Raw genomic sequence first — 17500 nt, 5'->3', positions numbered from 1 at the left:
TCCACATGACTCCTCCTCTCTGCTGGACCTCCTTCTATCTCCTCCTCTCTGCTGGACCTCCACATGACTCCTCCTCTCTGCTGGACCTCCTCATGTCTCCTCCTCTCTGCTGGACCTCCTTCTATCTCCTCCTCTCTGCTGGACCTCCACATGACTCCTCCTCTCTGCTGGACTTCCTTCTATCTCCTCCTCTCTGCTGGACATCCACATGACTCCTCCTCTCTGCTGGACTTCCTTCTATCTCCTCCTCTCTGCTGGACCTCCACATGACTCCTCCTCTCTGCTGGACCTCCACATGACTCCTCCTCTCTGCTGGACCTCCACATGACTCCTCCTCTCTGCTGGACCTCCACATGACTCCGCCTCTCTGCTGGACTTCCTTCTATCTCCTCCTCTCTGCTGGACATCCACATGACTCCTCCTCTCTGCTGGACCTCCACATGACTCCGCCTCTCTGCTGGACTTCCTTCTATCTCCTCCTCTCTGCTGGACCTCCACATGACTCCGCCTCTCTGCTGGACTTCCTTCTATCTCCTCCTCTCTGCTGGACATCCACATGACTCCTCCTCTCTGCTGGACTTCCTTCTATCTCCTCCTCTCTGCTGGACCTCCACATGACTCCTCCTCTCTGCTGGACCTCCACATGACTCCGCCTCTCTGCTGGACTTCCTTCTATCTCCTCCTCTCTGCTGGACATCCACATGACTCCTCCTCTCTGCTGGACTTCCTTCTATCTCCTCCTCTCTGCTGGACCTCCACATGACTCCTCCTCTCTGCTGGACTTCCTTCTATCTCCTCCTCTCTGCTGGACATCCACATGACTCCTCCTCTCTGCTGGACTTCCTTCTATCTCCTCCTCTCTGCTGGACCTCCACATGACTCCTCCTCTCTGCTGGACTTCCTTCTATCTCCTCCTCTCTGCTGGACATCCACATGACTCCTCCTCTCTGCTGGACCTCCACATGACTCCTCCTCTCTGCTGGACTTCCTTCTATCTCCTCCTCTCTGCTGGACCTCCACATGACTCCTCCTCTCTGCTGGACCTCCACATGACTCCGCCTCTCTGCTGGACTTCCTTCTATCTCCTCCTCTCTGCTGGACATCCACATGACTCCTCCTCTCTGCTGGACTTCCTTCTATCTCCTCCTCTCTGCTGGACCTCCACATGACTCCTCCTCTCTGCTGGACTTCCTTCTATCTCCTCCTCTCTGCTGGACATCCACATGACTCCTCCTCTCTGCTGGACTTCCTTCTATCTCCTCCTCTCTGCTGGACATCCACATGACTCCTCCTCTCTGCTGGACTTCCTTCTATCTCCTCCTCTCTGCTGGACATCCACATGACTCCTCCTCTCTGCTGGACTTCCTTCTATCTCCTCCTCTCTGCTGGACCTCCACATGACTCCTCCTCTCTGCTGGACCTCCACATGACTCCTCCTGTCTGCTGGACTTCCTTCTATCTCCTCCTCTCTGCTGGACCTCCACATGACTCCTCCTCTCTGCTGGACATCCTCATGTCTCCTCCTCTCTGCTGGACCTCCTTCTATCTCCTCCTCTCTGCTGGACCTCCACATGACTCCTCCTCTCTGCTGGACTTCCTTCTATCTCCTCCTCTCTGCTGGACCTCCTTCTATCTCCTCCTCTCTGCTGGACCTCCACATGACTCCTCCTCTCTGCTGGACCTCCTTCTATCTCCTCCTCTCTGCTGGACCTCCACATGACTCCTCCTCTCTGCTGGACCTCCTCATGTCTCCTCCTCTCTGACGTCTGGCATCTCCTCCAGTGAAGGGCTGCATCTCTACCAGCTGTGACCTGCTGCTCACAGAGTCTTCGGGTCACCTGACGTCGCCCTGCTACCCACAGAAGTACCCCAACTCTGTGACCTGCAGATGGACCATCCAGGCGCCTGCAGGCTCCATCGTGCAACTGTCCTTCCTGGACTTTGACCTCGAGGAGGCGCCAGGATGCGTCTACGACTCGTTGGTGGTCAGCACTGGACACGCAGATGTCCGGTTCTGCGGGCCCACGGCGAGCAGCCTGACTCTGAACTCCAGCACAAACCTGATGGAGCTGCACTTCATGTCGGACTTCAGCGTGCAGAAGCGCGGTTTCATGGCAAGCTACCGCCACGGTAAGTGCCGTACAACAGGTGAGGCCCACCTGAGGTGGTGGTCAATCTAATGCTTCATCTTCTCCCATGTCCTGCAGTCACTGTGGCCTTGAGGAACAAGAAAGTCGCGGTCGCCGGCGTCATGAGCGTCAGTGGTTCAATCACCTTCCCGACGCTCAGTCAACTGACCGTCTGCTTCGAACTGGAGCGAAACACACGTCAACAGGTGACATGACATGAGGCTGGACATCATCATCTGTAGGATAAGGGAAGGGTTTGATGGCGAGACTATGTTCATAGAGGTTCTCATGAGAGTTTTCTTGAACTCCTTCTAACTCCTCTCTAGCCTGAGCATTGATTTCCTCAAAAGACCTTTACGTGGCGATAGACTAGTCCTGACACTGAAAAACAGTGGGAAGGAAACAAAAAGCTCTTTGATGGTTTAAGGTTTGTGCATCTTGGGTGATCCATGAATGCTGTCTCTGGTACCACCTTTAATGTAGTGCTCGGTCAGTCGCTCCTCCTCAAGCTGGTGAAGTAGGTAAAGTATGTTCTTCTGGTTCTCGAGTATGTCATTGAGGAGGTTCTTAGCTCTTCTTGGCAGCCACTAGTGTTGAGGAGCACAGTGCAGGCGAGATGTTTGATCCTCTGGGTGAGGTTAGGAAGAGGTGTTGGCTTCAACAATCACCAGGTTCAACAGAATCTCTTCTGTAGTCGCATCTGGAAACGACCTTCTGTGCTTTTGTGAGTCTTATCTTACAGTTGTTGTCACGTCTCCTCAACATGTCGTCATGGTGACAGAAAGAGTGGCTCTTCAGCTACACTGACCACAGCGGCATCACACAGCTGGGTTTGGGTTGGAACCAGAGCGGCATGGTTCTGGTGGTCGGTGGCGTCGCGTGCTCCCTCGAGTCAATCGTCACGCCAGGAGACTTCTGCTGCATGAGGCCCGGCTGCGTGCTCTGGACCTCCGCTGGTACTGTGGCGGTGTTTCTGGACGGGAACTACCGAGTCAGGTCCTGCTCCACCACCAGAGGGCTCACCGTGCCAGGAGGCGGGAGGTTCAGACTGGGAGGTGAGCTACTCACAGGGCGCCTATGGTCTACAGCAGGTCTGACCTTGGCATCCTGGGTCTGCAGGACCACCGGATGTTGACGGGAACATCTACAACCTGCGACTGTGGAACTTCAGCATGACGCCTCAGCAGCTCAGTGAGCTCACCTGCCGGAGCAGTGGGAACGTGCTGGACTGGGACAACAGCTACTGGGACGTCCCTGCAGGACTGGCCCAGACCGACAACACCCTGAGCTGCAGTGGGTTTAGGAACACGAGCATCAAAGACACACACAACTACACACTGATACTCCCAGACACACTCAAACTTACACATTGATTTTCACAGAGACACACTGATGCTTACACACACACACACACACACACGTACAAAACATAATTACACACTGAAGCTCACAATCGCACTTAAATGTGGACTATGAAGCTCACACACACACACACACACACACACACAAACATAGACGCAAACACACATATAACCTGATACGCCTGTCTTTGATTGCAGGTGTGTCTTCGCCCACCAACACACCTGTCAGCACCGGCTGTGATGCTCCAGGATCAGACTGTCCAGGTGGGAAACACTTAGTCCTGGACCTTTTTCAGATCTGGTCCTTAGATTCCTCAAACAACTTCTCTGGTGCTTACGTTGAATATCTTCACTTACCTGTAATGTCACACACACACTGACATGTACACACACGTGTGTTAGTGTAACTTGTGTTTCTCTCGTCAGCTGCGTCATCATCTGTTTACACTCTCACTACTAACGCTCATGGTAAGCCCCGCCCACTAATCCTCATGCTTCCTCCTCGTCATCAATCACTCCTTCATCGTCTTCATTCATGATGTTGTTCTGTCTCATGTCAGCCATTTCTAAGCCTCGTCACCCACTCCCCACACCTAGCATGTTGCTAACCATCAGCTCCATAAGTCCAGCCTCTCCCATCAGCTCCTCCCCCTTCACCACCTCCGCGGTCAGCTTCTCCTTTGTTGCTGGTAAGTGACGTGGAAGACGAGTCTGCTGGCTCCTTCTGAACCTGGTCTTGATGGTGAAGAATCATGGTGAAAAAAGTCTACTAAACCATCGGGTGACTGTGCCTTTTGTTTCATCACAATAGTTTGTAAGTGAATCAACATTTGGTTCTTAAGGGTCTGAATGTCACCTGGACCTGCTCAGCTGCTCATCCTTGTTAACTGAATAATTTGGCTTTGGAGCTAGTTCAGGATCTGCTACATGTAGAGGGTGAGATGCTTTCGGTAAATTCGAGAGTTCGTCTCTACTGTGATGAAACAATTGCAGCCATTGCTGGTTAAGTGTTGTTGTTGTTGTTGTCGTCACATGTTTGAAATTTTTGCCACAGCTTTTCCTCACCAGGGATCTGGAATCTGGAGTAGAAGGAGTTCCAGGTCCCATCTTCTCCTGAGAACACCGACTCCTCCTGGCCTCCCTCCTTCTAAACAGTATTCTCATGGACCAACGAATCGCGCGCCATTTGGTGGCAAACTGGCCCTTGCATTAGATTCTACACCACCCTCAGAGCAGAGACCATCCTACCGTCCACGACGTCTGGCCCCCCATGGCTCTAAGACATCCCTAGGCTTCATCTCCACCCCACTGGTCTGGCATGGAAGGAAAAGGAGCATAAATGGCCGTCAGATCATTCAGTTGAGGGTCATAGCACCTCTTCCGGTGATTGGTGGAGTCACTAAACCTGCTCAGTTCAAACGTCCCTTTTTGAAGACCATGACTGTGCCCACGTCCCACAGAAGCAAACGGACTGACCAGGCAACAACCTCTGCAGGTACTGTTCCACAACACCTTGACAACCTAGAGACCCAGAGGAGCTGGAAACCTCCCCCTGCCTCTTGTGACAGTGGGCCAGAGTCAAACGGGAAAACAAAACCGGTTGCAGGTGCACTCTCAACTGTACCTGAGTCAAAGCAAGCTAAAGGTTGGACTGGTGACATTCTCCATGGACCACCAGAACCCCTGATCACAGAGATTCAAAAAAACTTTACACAGGCTACTTTTGAAGTCTTAAGAACCAGCAAAAGCACAGTCGGTTCCTCCTACTACTACAGTATCAATTTTGTCCCATCTCCAGTGCAGCACACTCCCTCCTGGTGCTCAGAGTCCCACTTACTGGTGTGGTCTGAACACCATGATGTGGGGCTGAGGGAATTCAATTTCTTTCTATCAGGCCTCAGCCGACACCTTGTGCCTCCTCCAGACAAAGCAGTTCCACTCACAGCAAACAGACCTGGACAGCCTAGTACTGCCTGGCCTGGACCTGGAACCACTGCCAAGACTTCCAGTATATTTGAGCCACTGTCAGGGCGACTACCTCATCAGAGAGGTTTGATTGACAGGTACATCCCGCCTGATCGATCAGTCCCTGGACAATCCAGGGTCCTTGTTGCATCTAGGCAGACTGGACCAGCCTATTCCTTCTCCTGTCTGAGTTATGGCAGGGCAGCCTCAAGGTCCCGCCTTGACGGGGTTATCAGGTCATTTGACTTCAGTCCTCCATCTGTTCTGGTTCTGACCGAAACCCCTGCTCAGACTGTCTTGTCCGACACTTATGTCAAGGAGGCTGACTCAGATGACTTTGTTGTGTATCCTTCTCTGTCAGTCGCTCCTCAACTCAGCATATCGCTTTCCTCACACTCACTGTTCACTGCTCCCGTCCTCCTCACCCCACCTCTCCCCATTTTGCAGCTCTCCTCTGAACCCCATAACAAGTTGTCCAGGCCCAAGTCCTGGACTCCAGACTCAAGCCCGACTATGTCCCTCCAGTTTGTCCCGGCGTTTTACCCCACAGACGTTCATCCCAGAATTCTTCAGACGGAGAATGAGGTGAAAAAAAAAGTTTTTCCTGAGAACATCCAGTCTGCTGCTCCAGGTTTTTCCACTGACACCAAACATCTGAAGCTGTGCAAAGACACATACCCTGTGAGGGACTGCGAAGTCAAAGTAGAGAGCAACAACATCCAAACCAGCACAGCAACTACAGACACAACCTTAGGTGATCTTCAGACTTTAGATCTCAGTGGGACCTCGGATGGACAGCCTATGAAGAGTCTAGACTCATTCATAGACCATCTTCCCAGTCATGTTGAAAAATCTCAAAGTCTGGTATCACCATCAGCAGCTCAACTTACTCTTAGTCACCTCCAGGGAGCAGCAGAGAGAGCACCTGTCGAGCCATGTGGATGTAAATGTGGCGCTCATGTTTCCTGTGGGTGGGAAGCCTCCTGGCGCAGTACGTCCCACTAGTAGCTTACACATCTCAAATGTGTGCTTGACCTGGACTAGATCTGTCTCTGGACCTTCTGACCTGGACCTGCTTTGATTCCTGAAATCCTGACCTGGACTGGAACTTACTCTTGACCTTCTGACCTGGACAAGTTTTGGCTCTTGACTTTTTGACCTGGACCAGCTCTGACTCTGGACCTCCTGACCAGGACTAAGTCTGACAAGTTCTAATCACAGAAGGTCTCGGGGTTTGCTCTCAACCATTATGCTGGTTCTTCTTCTTTTGATGATCTATTTCGCCTGGATGTAGCTTAGTGGTAGCTTCATGAATCATGGCTCTAGGTTCTGGTCTCTAAATGGAGTGCATGTTAAACTCTTTTGTAGCGTCACTTGAGTTAAACACGTGACATGCACATCAGCCACTAGACGTTCTTAACCTGACCTTGTAACCTGCTTACCTAGTTGGCAATATGATCTACTGTGTTGGCATGTGGTCTACAAATTTAGCATGTTTCCACTTTATTAGCATCTGGTCCACTCTGTTAGCATGAGTGACCTCTGTGAGCATGTGGTGAAGGTGGACTACAGACGGGTCTGATTCTCAGTCAAGACAGTTCAGAACTGACGTCACACAACCTTCATCTCTACACTGGATAGAACCTGCTGCGTCTGGATCACAACTCAACACAAACATCTGACTCTCCTCTCACAGACGTGCTTTTCTACCGAATCTGGATGTTACTGGAGCTCCGGGAGCCGAGCCAGTTGAGTCATCAGAGACTGGAGCGAGTCGTCAGCCTTTGGGTAAGTCCTCCTCCACAGCTGCTCTTCTTTAGTCCACCTGTCTTTGGTTGTCCAGCTCAACGAGACGTTCCAGAACTGGACTCACGAGGTGGATGTGGATGCTGTCAGGTATGCCGTTTCATCAGTGACTCATTCGGATGACTCAGAACTGACTCGAGTGTTTCCTGTCCAGCCTGAGTGACCTGGGTGGAGGCGTCAGGTGGGTCTATGTCCAGGTGTCTTCACTCGCTCCTGACACGTCCTGACTGCACCTTCAGCTGTCGTGCTCTTCTGCTGCACTACTACGTCTCCAACCAGAGTCTGGACCAGTCGCTCATCTCTGCCCGGATATCCAGCGCCCGCCTGGACCTGGTCTCTGGACTGATGCTGCAGACGGACTCTATCATGGTCTCCCTCGTCGGTGAGGGTCCAGGTCCTGGTGCTTTGACACGGGCAACACTCATCATGTCTTCACTGGACAGAAAACTGTGCAGAAGAAAACCCGCTTCACTACCGCTGGTCCGAGACTCGACCAGGAACATCCCGGATCCTGCCCTGCTTTCCCAACAAAGACCAGACCACATCTAGAAGCTGGTAACCGTGTGTGTTTGTGTGTGTGTGAATATATCAGTGCATGTGTGTATAAATATATCAGTGTGTGTGTGTGTATAAATATATCAGTGCAATTGTGTTTGTGTGTGTGTGTGTGTGTGTGTGTGTGCGTGCGTAGGTGTGTGTGTGTGTGTAAATATATCAGTGCATATGTGTGTGTGTGTGTGTGTGTGTGTGTGCGTGCTTAGGTGTGTGTGTGTGTAAATATATCAGTGCATATGTGTGTGGGTGTGTGTGCGCGTGTGTGTGTGCGTGCGCGTGCGCGTATGTGTGTGTGTGCGTGCGCGCGTATGTGTGTGTGTGTGCATACGTGTGTGTGTGTGTGTGCGCGTGTGTGTGTGCGTGCGCGCGTATGTGTGTGTGTGCGCGTGTGTGTGTGTGTGTGTGTGTGAACACTGGCTGCTCACTGATGATCAGTTGTTTGTTGTTGTGAATTCAAAGTGACCTTTGATCTCTCTACAGTTTGATCGACAGTCAGAACTACTCCTCCTATTGGTCAGATGCTGACTTTAGCAACTGCACCGACATCGACGACCTCCAGGTGTCAGCAGGTAGGACCTTCATCCTTCGGCCAATCAGAGAGTCCGATCCTCATGATGCTGCTCTACAGAGAACGCTGCTCAAGTCGCACAACAACTCGTCTTCTTCTCTGACAACCCCCTGACCTCTGAGGAGGTGATACACACACACACACACATACACACACACACGTATACACAGATGTGTGTGTGTGTCGTAGGTGTCGAAGGTCGTCAACAAGCTTCATCAGATCGTCTTCGTGGCTCACATCAATGTTTCTCTGGCGTCCACCGTGGTGTCAATCATCTCCAACGTTCTCAGCTCTGAGACTTCACTGGTCACATCCTCGGAGAGGTCAGTGTGCGGTGACCTTTGACCTGACAGGTGTTAAACTCTGCGGACCCTTCAGGGCCTTGAGGATGGTGGAGGACCTGGTCCAGCGGGTGGAGTTCGAGGGTCCGTTTGTGTCCATCACCTCCAGACATCTGTCCGTGGGCATCTTGACCTTCAACGTCTCCAGCTTCAACGGATCCACCTTCAGCGCCTTCAGACTCCCAAACACTAGTGACCCTCAGGTGACATGAGCTCTGCTGACCCGTTGACCTCCACTGACCTCTGCTGCTTTCACAGATCAGCTTCGACGTAGACACGGACACACCACTGGCTCAGGTGGTCCTGCCACCCTCTCTGCTCTCTGGCGTGTCTCTGGACCCCTCGTCCAGGACCAGAATCCACTTCCTGTTCTTCGACAGCGTCAGACTGTTCGAGGTGAGGTCCGAGGTTGAGGTCAAAGGTCAGAGGTGTAACCGGGTGTGAGTTGCAGGGTCAGCCAGGCGGACAGACCCTCAGCAGCTTCGTGGTGTCCAGCAGCGTCAGCAACCTGAGCATCAGCGGACTGACGGAGCCGGTGCAGATCCAGGTGTCTCACCTGAGTGACCAGGTGACCACCCCGACCCTCACACCTGCGCCTGTGTCACTCACCTGTCTCTCTTCACAGCCCCCTCTCAGTCCTCTCTGTGTCTTCTGGGACTTCTACTTGGACGGTAGGCCCTGCAGCCACGGTTTTGATGATGTCATGGTGGTAACTGAGTCTGACGTCCACCAGGTGGAGCTGGAGGGTGGAGCTCTGACGGCTGCAGACTCTCGTCGTCCAATCACAACTTCAGCATCTGCCTCTGTGATCACCTGACGCACTTTGGTGTTCTGATGGTGTGTGTGTGTGTTTGTGTGTGTGTGTGTGTGTGTATATGTGTGTGTATATATATATGTGTGTGTGTGTATATATGTGTGTATATGTGTGTGTGTATATATATGTGTGTGTATATGTGTGTGTTGTCTTCTTACAATGAGATGGTGGAAACTGCTTGATCTGATTACATCAGGAAACTGGTAGCAGCAAATAAGAAAAACCCCAAAGTGTTGTTTGACACGATTCTCTAGTGTCTCCTGCTCCTCAAATCACGTCTGTCTTCTGTGAAGCTGACATCAATTAATTTTTGAGGTTTTTACTGACAAAATTAAATTGATCAAAGAGAAAATCTCTCCCCCTTTGTTTGGAACCCCTACTGTCTCTGAGCCCCTCTCCTCCTCTTGGTCTTCCTTCACTGCTGTATCTTTGGGTGATATTTCATCACTAGTGAACAAGAAGAAACCCTCCTCTTGCTCAGATGACGTCCTTCCTTGTAGGTTTTTATCAAAGTATTTGATGTAATTGGCACCTGAGTTACCAATATGGTGAACCTCTCCCTTTCCACAGGGGTTTTTAATGAATTTAAACCATTGTGGAGCCTCTGCTTAAAAAGCCAGGCTTAGACCCGACTGACCTCAGTAATTTCAGGCCTATTTCTAATCTTCATTCTTGTCCAAGACCTCAGAGAAGGTTGTGTCTGAGCAGCTGTTCCTGGATCAGAGCGACATCCATGAGAAGTTTCAGTCTGGCTTCTTAAACATCTACGGAGACAGTCTTACTGAAGGTGTCCAGTGACATCATGATGTTCTGGTTCTCTTGGATCTGTCCTCAGCCTTTGACACAGTTGAACCAGATCCTGAAGACTGAGGGATGAAGACTGTCTGGGTCTGTGTTCCAGTGGTTCTCATCATACCTTCTGTTTCATCTGTCAATCAAATGAGGTCTGAATCTTCGGTTGTGTGGAGTCCCTCAAGGTTCTGTTCTGGGTCCTTTATTGTTTGTACTTGATTCCTCTGGTTAAATCCTGATGTTTCTTATGTTTGCTGATGACATCCAGCTGTTGATCAGCTGATCAGAGGCTGAACTTAGTCAATTGTTGCTAAAAATCAAACAATGAGTGAAAACACTTTGAAGCTAAATGTGGACAAAACTGAAACTCTGGTGATTGTTGATGATAAGGTTCAGGGTCGAGTCAGTACTTGGGTGTATGTGTATATACAATGTGTGTATATGTGTTTATGAGTGTATTTGTGTGTATATTTATGAGTGTATTTGTGTGCCTATACAGTGAATATACATTTCTATATGCGAGTCCCTTCTGACTCGGTGTCGCCCCCTGCAGGACATCTCTGGAGTTTCTCTTCACATGGATGCGAGGACGACTCGCGTGTTGACGTTCGTGTCGTACGTGGGCTGCGGCGTCTCCGCCGTCTTCTCGGCCGCGACTCTGCTCACCTACTCCTTCTTTGAGTGAGTTCTTTGACGGACGTGTCCCGGGGTCACCCGTGCCGTCCTTGCGTGGCGCCGACCTCTTGACCTCTGGTGTCGCCACAGGAAGCTGCGGCGCGACTACCCGTCCAAGATCCTGATGAACCTGAGCGCGTCGCTGCTGCTCCTCAACCTGCTCTTCCTGCTGGACGGCTGGGTGTCGGCGCTGCAGTGGCCGGGGGCCTGTGTGTCCGTGGCGCTCCTGCTGCACTACTTCCTGCTCACCTCCTTCACCTGGATGGGTCTGGAGTCGGTCCACATGTACATCGCTCTGGTCAAGGTCTTCAACACTTACGTGCGCCGCTACATGCTCAAGTTCTGCCTCCTGGGCTGGGGTGAGCGACCTCTGACCTCTGACCTCTGACCCCGGTGCGGTCCGCGCAGCCGTGACGATGTCATGTCGCGCAGGTGTCCCCGCCCTGCTGGTGGGAGTCGTGGTGGCGGTGAGCAGAGACTCGTACGGGCCGCTTGAGTTCGGGAAAGGAGCCGCTGGACAGCAGGCGTCAGAGTTGTGCGTTTGTTTGACTCGTCTTTCTTCCAAAGATGTCATCGTGACATCATCGTTGACAACAACACACTAAGACAACTACACACTAAGACAACAACACTAAGACAACTACACACTAAGACAACAACACACTAAGACAACAACACACTAAGACAACAACACTAAGACAACTACGCACTAAGATAACAACACACTAAGACACAAACACACTAAGACAACAACACACTAAGACAACAACACTAAGACAACTACGCACTAAGACAACAACACACTAAGACACAAACACACTCAGACAACTACACACTAAGACAACTACACACTAAGACAACTACACACTAAGACAACTACACACTCAGACAACAACACACTAAGACACAAACACACTAAGACAACAACACACTAAGACAACAACACACTAAGACAGCAACACTAAGACAACTACACACTAAGACAACAACACTAAGACAACTACACACTAAGACAACTAAACACTAAGACAACAACACACTAAGACAACAACACACTAAGACAACTAAACACTAAGACAACAACACACTAAGACAACAACACACTAAGACAACTACATACTAAGACAACAACACTAAGACAACTACACACTAAGACAACAACACACTAAGACAAACACGCACTAAGACAACTACACACTAAGACAACAACACACTAAGACAACTTCACACTAAGACAACTACACACTAAGACAACAACACACTAAGACAACAACACTAAGACAACTACGCACTAAGACAACAACACACTAAGACACAAACACACTAAGACAACAACACACTAAGACAACAACACTAAGACAACTACGCACTAAGACAACAACACACTAAGACACAAACACACTAAGAAAACAACACACTAAGACAAACACTCACTAAGACAACTACACACTAAGACAACTACACACTAAGACAATAACACACTAAGACAACAACACACTAAGACAACTACACACTAAGACAACAACACTAAGACAACTACACACTAAGACAACTACACACTAAGACAACAACACACTAAGACAACTAAACACTAAGACAACAACACACTAAGACAACAACACACTAAGACAACTACACACTAAGACAACAACACACTAAGACACAAACACACTAAGACAACAACACACTAAGACAACTACACACTAAGACAACTACACACTATGACAACAACACCAAGACAACTACACACTAAGACAACAACACACTAAGACAACTACACACTAAGACAACTAAACACTAAGACAACTACACACTAAGACAACTACACACTAACACAACAACACACTAAGACAACAACACACTAAGACAACAACACACTAAGACAACAACACACTAAGACAACTACACACTAAGACAACTAAACACTAAGACAACAACACACTAAGACAACAACACACTCAGACAACTACACACTCAGACAACAACACACTAAGACACAAACACACTAAGACACAAACACACTCAGACAACAACACACTAAGACAACAACACACTAAGACAACAACACACTCAGACAACTACACACTCAGACAACAACACACTAAGACACAAACACACTAAGACACAAAAACACTCAGACAACAACACACAAAGACAACAACACACTAAGACAACAACACACTCAGACAACTACACACTCAGACAACAACACACTAAGACACAAACACACTAAGACAACAACACACTTAGACAACAACAAACTAAGACAACAACAAACTCAGACAACTACACACTCAGACAACAACACACTAAGACACAAACACACTAAGACAACAACACACTAAGACAACAACACACTAAGACAACAACACACTAAGACAACTACACACTAAGACAACAACACACTAAGACAACAACACACTAAGACAACAACACACTCAGACAACTACACACTCAGACAACAACACACTTAGACACAAACACACTAAGACAACAACACACTAAGACAACAACACACTAAGACAACAACACACTAAGACAACTACACACTAAGACAACAACACACTCAGACAACTCAACAACACACTCAGACAACTACACACTAAGACAACAACACACTCAGACAACTACACACTAAGACAACAACACACTCAGACAACTCAACAACACACTCAGACAACTACACACTAAGACAACAACACACTCAGACAACTACACACTCAGACAACTCAACAACACACTCAGACAACTACACACTTAGACACAAACACACTAAGACAACAACACACTAAGACAACAACACACTAAGACACAAACACACTAAGACAACAACACACTAAGATAACAACACACTAAGACAACAACACACTAAGACAACAACACACTCAGACAACTACACACTCAGACAACTACACACTAAGACACAAACACACTAAGACAACTACACACTAAGACAACAACACACTAAGACAACTACACACTAAGACAACAACACACTAAGACAACAACACTAAGACAACTACACACTAAGACAACAACACTAAGACAACTACACACTAAGACAACAACACACTAAGACAACTAAACACTAAGACAACAACACACTAAGACAACTACACACTAAGACAACAACACACTAAGACAAAACACACTAAGACAACAACACACTAAGACAACTACACACTAAGACAACTACACACTAAGACAATAACACACTATGACAACAACACCAAGACAACTACACACTGAGACAACTACACTAAAACAACTACACACTAAGACAACAACACACTAAGACAACAACACACTAAGACAACTACACTTAGACAACTACACACTAAGACAACAACACACTAAGACAACAACACTAAGACAACTACACACTAAGACAACTACACACTAACACAACAACACACTAAGACAACAACACACTAAGACAACAACACACTAAGACAACAACACACTCAGACAACAACACACTAAGACAAAACACACTAAGACAACTACACACTAAGACAATAACACACTATGACAACAACACCAAGACAACTACACACTGAGACAACTACACTAAAACAACTACACACCAAGACAACAACACACTAAGACAACAACACACTACGACAACTACACTAAGACAACTACACACTAAGACAACAACACACTAAGACAACAACACTAAGACAACTACACACTAAGACAACTACACACTAACACAACAACACACTAAGACAACAACACACTAAGACAACAACACACTAAGACAACAACACACTAAGACAACTACACACTAAGACAACTACACACTAAGACAACAACAGACTAAGACAACAACACACTAAGACAACTACACACTAAGACAACAACACACTAAGACAACTACACACTAAGACAACTAAACACTAAGACAACAACACACTAAGACGACAACACACTCAGACAACTACACACTCAGACAACAACACACTAAGACAACAACACACTCAGACAACAACACACTCAGACAACTACACACTAAGACAACAACACACTCAGACAACAACACACTCAGACAACTACACACTAAGACAACTACACACTAAGACAACTACACACTCAGACAACAACACACTTAGACACAAACACACTAAGACAACAACACACTAAGACAACAACACACTAAGACAACTACACACGAAGACAACAACACACTAAGACACAAACACACTAATACAACAACACAATAAGACAACTACACACTAAGACAACTACACACTAAGACAACAACACACTATGACAACAACACCAAGACAACTACACACTGAGACAACTACACTAAGACAACTACACACTAAGACAAAAACACACTAAGACAACAACACACTAAGACAACTACACTAAGACAACTACACACTAAGACAACAACACACTAAGACAACAACACTAAGACAACTACACACTAAGACAACTACACACTAAGACAACTACACACTAACACAACAACACACTAAGACAACAACACACTAAGACAACAACACACTCAGACAACTACACACTCAGACAACAACACACTAAGACACAAACACACTAAGACACAAACACACTCAGACAACAACACACTAAGACAACAACACACTAAGACAACAACACACTAAGACAACTAAACACTAAGACAACAACACACTAAGACACAAACACACTAAGACAACTACACACTAAGACAACTTCACACTCAGACAACAACACACTAAGACAACAACACACTAAGACAACAACACACTAAGACAACAACACACTCAGACACAAACACACTAATACAACAACACACTAAGACAACTACACACTAAGACAACTACACACTAAGACAACAACACACTAAGACAACAACACACTAAGACAACTACACACTCAGACAACTACACACTAAGACAACAACACACTAAGACAACTACACACTCAGACAACAACACACTAAGACACAAACACACTAAGACAACAACACACTAAGACAACAACACACTAAGACAACAACACACTCAGACAACTACACACTCAGACAACAACACACTAAGACAACAACACACTAAGACAACAACACACTCAGACAACTACACACTCAGACAACAACACACTTAGACACAAACACACTAAGACAACAACACACTAAGACAACAACACACTAAGACAACAACACACTAAGACAACAACACACTCAGACAACTACACACTAAGACAACAACACACTCAGACAACTACACACTAAGACAACAACACACTAAGACAACAACACACTAACACAACAACACACTAAGACAACAACACACTAAGACAACTACACACTAAGACAACAACACTAAGACAACTACACACTAAGACAACAACACACTAAGACAACAACACACTAAGACAACTACACACTCAGACAACTACACACTAAGACAACAACACACTAAGACAACTACACACTCAGACAACAACACACTAAGACACAAACACACTAAGACAACAACACACTAAGACAACAACACACTAAGACAACTACACACTAAGACAACAACACTAAGACAACTACACACTAAGACAACAACACACTAAGACAAACACGCACTCAGACAACTACACACTAAGACAACAACACACTAAGACAACTACACACTAAGACAACTACACACTAAGACAACTACACACTAAGACAACAACACACTAAGACAACTACACACTAAGACAACTACACACTAAGACAACTACACACTAAGACAACTACACACTAAGACAACTACACACTAAGACAACTACACACTAAGACAACAACAGACTAAGACAACAACACACTAAGACAACAACACACTAAGACAACAACACTAAGACAACTACACACTAAGACAACTACACACTAAGACAACTACACACTCAGACAACTACACACTAAGACAACAACAGACTAAGACAACTACACACTCAGACAACTACACACTCAGACAACTACACACTCAGACAACTACACACTGTTGTGTTGCAGCTGCTGGATCACGAGCTCCGGCGTCTTCTACTCGACCTGCGTCGTCTACTTCTGCCTGATCTTCCTGCTCAACGTTGCCATGTTCGTCGTGGTCATGATGCAGATCTGCGGGCGCAGCGGGCGCCGCGGCGTGAGGGACGAGGTCCGTAGGTCAAAGGTCAGCGCCCACGGCGGGCACGTTCTAACCCCGGTTCACCATCAGGTCCTGAGGAACCTGCGCAGCGTGGTCAGCCTCACCTTCCTGCTCGGGATGACCTGGGGCTTCGCCTTGTTCGCCTGGGGCCCCGTCAGCGTCCCCTTCCTGTACCTGTTCGCCATCTTCAACTCGCTGCAAGGTACGACCCCCCGAGGGGCGGGGCTTGAAGGGGCGGGGCGTGAAGGGGCGGGGCGTGAAGGGGGCGGGGCTTGACCAGGTGTGTCTGCTCCTCAGGGTTCTTCATCTTCGTGTTCCACTGCCTGCTCAAGGAGAACGTCCAGACCCAGTGGAGGAGGATCC

At 47.9% G+C, this 17500-nt stretch overlaps 1 protein-coding gene across 2 annotated transcripts in view; it reads left to right on the top strand.

Annotated features, from left to right (window-relative positions):
• Positions 1-17500, top strand: part of adgrg6 (adhesion G protein-coupled receptor G6) — a 38709-nt gene that overhangs the window by 20310 nt on the left and 899 nt on the right. For both annotated transcript variants that reach the window (XR_015713223.1, XM_087805732.1), the window contains exons 3-26: positions 1783-2130; positions 2208-2335; positions 2911-3184; positions 3249-3422; positions 3689-3754; positions 7152-7243; positions 7299-7351; positions 7416-7442; positions 7501-7643; positions 7705-7816; positions 8297-8385; positions 8445-8509; positions 8574-8707; positions 8763-8928; positions 8984-9121; positions 9177-9293; positions 9351-9396; positions 9459-9562; positions 10885-11012; positions 11097-11365; positions 11439-11541; positions 17005-17146; positions 17207-17339; positions 17435-17500. The exon at positions 17435-17500 is cut by the window's right edge and continues 36 nt beyond it. Coding sequence is in view for 1 of the 2 variants with exons in the window: in XM_087805732.1 (XP_087661858.1) it covers positions 1783-2130; positions 2208-2335; positions 2911-3184; positions 3249-3422; positions 3689-3754; positions 7152-7243; positions 7299-7351; positions 7416-7442; positions 7501-7643; positions 7705-7816; positions 8297-8385; positions 8445-8509; positions 8574-8707; positions 8763-8928; positions 8984-9121; positions 9177-9293; positions 9351-9396; positions 9459-9562; positions 10885-11012; positions 11097-11365; positions 11439-11541; positions 17005-17146; positions 17207-17339; positions 17435-17500 (3117 nt within the window). In the remaining variant the exon portion in view is untranslated. The remainder of the gene's footprint in view (positions 1-1782; positions 2131-2207; positions 2336-2910; positions 3185-3248; positions 3423-3688; positions 3755-7151; positions 7244-7298; positions 7352-7415; positions 7443-7500; positions 7644-7704; positions 7817-8296; positions 8386-8444; positions 8510-8573; positions 8708-8762; positions 8929-8983; positions 9122-9176; positions 9294-9350; positions 9397-9458; positions 9563-10884; positions 11013-11096; positions 11366-11438; positions 11542-17004; positions 17147-17206; positions 17340-17434) is intronic.

The sequence above is a fragment of the Callionymus lyra genome, chromosome 13 (genome assembly GCF_982586985.1).
Source record: "Callionymus lyra chromosome 13, fCalLyr1.hap1.1, whole genome shotgun sequence".
Lineage (NCBI taxonomy): Eukaryota > Metazoa > Chordata > Actinopteri > Syngnathiformes > Callionymidae > Callionymus > Callionymus lyra.
This window is presented reverse-complemented; position numbering and strand designations above follow the sequence as displayed.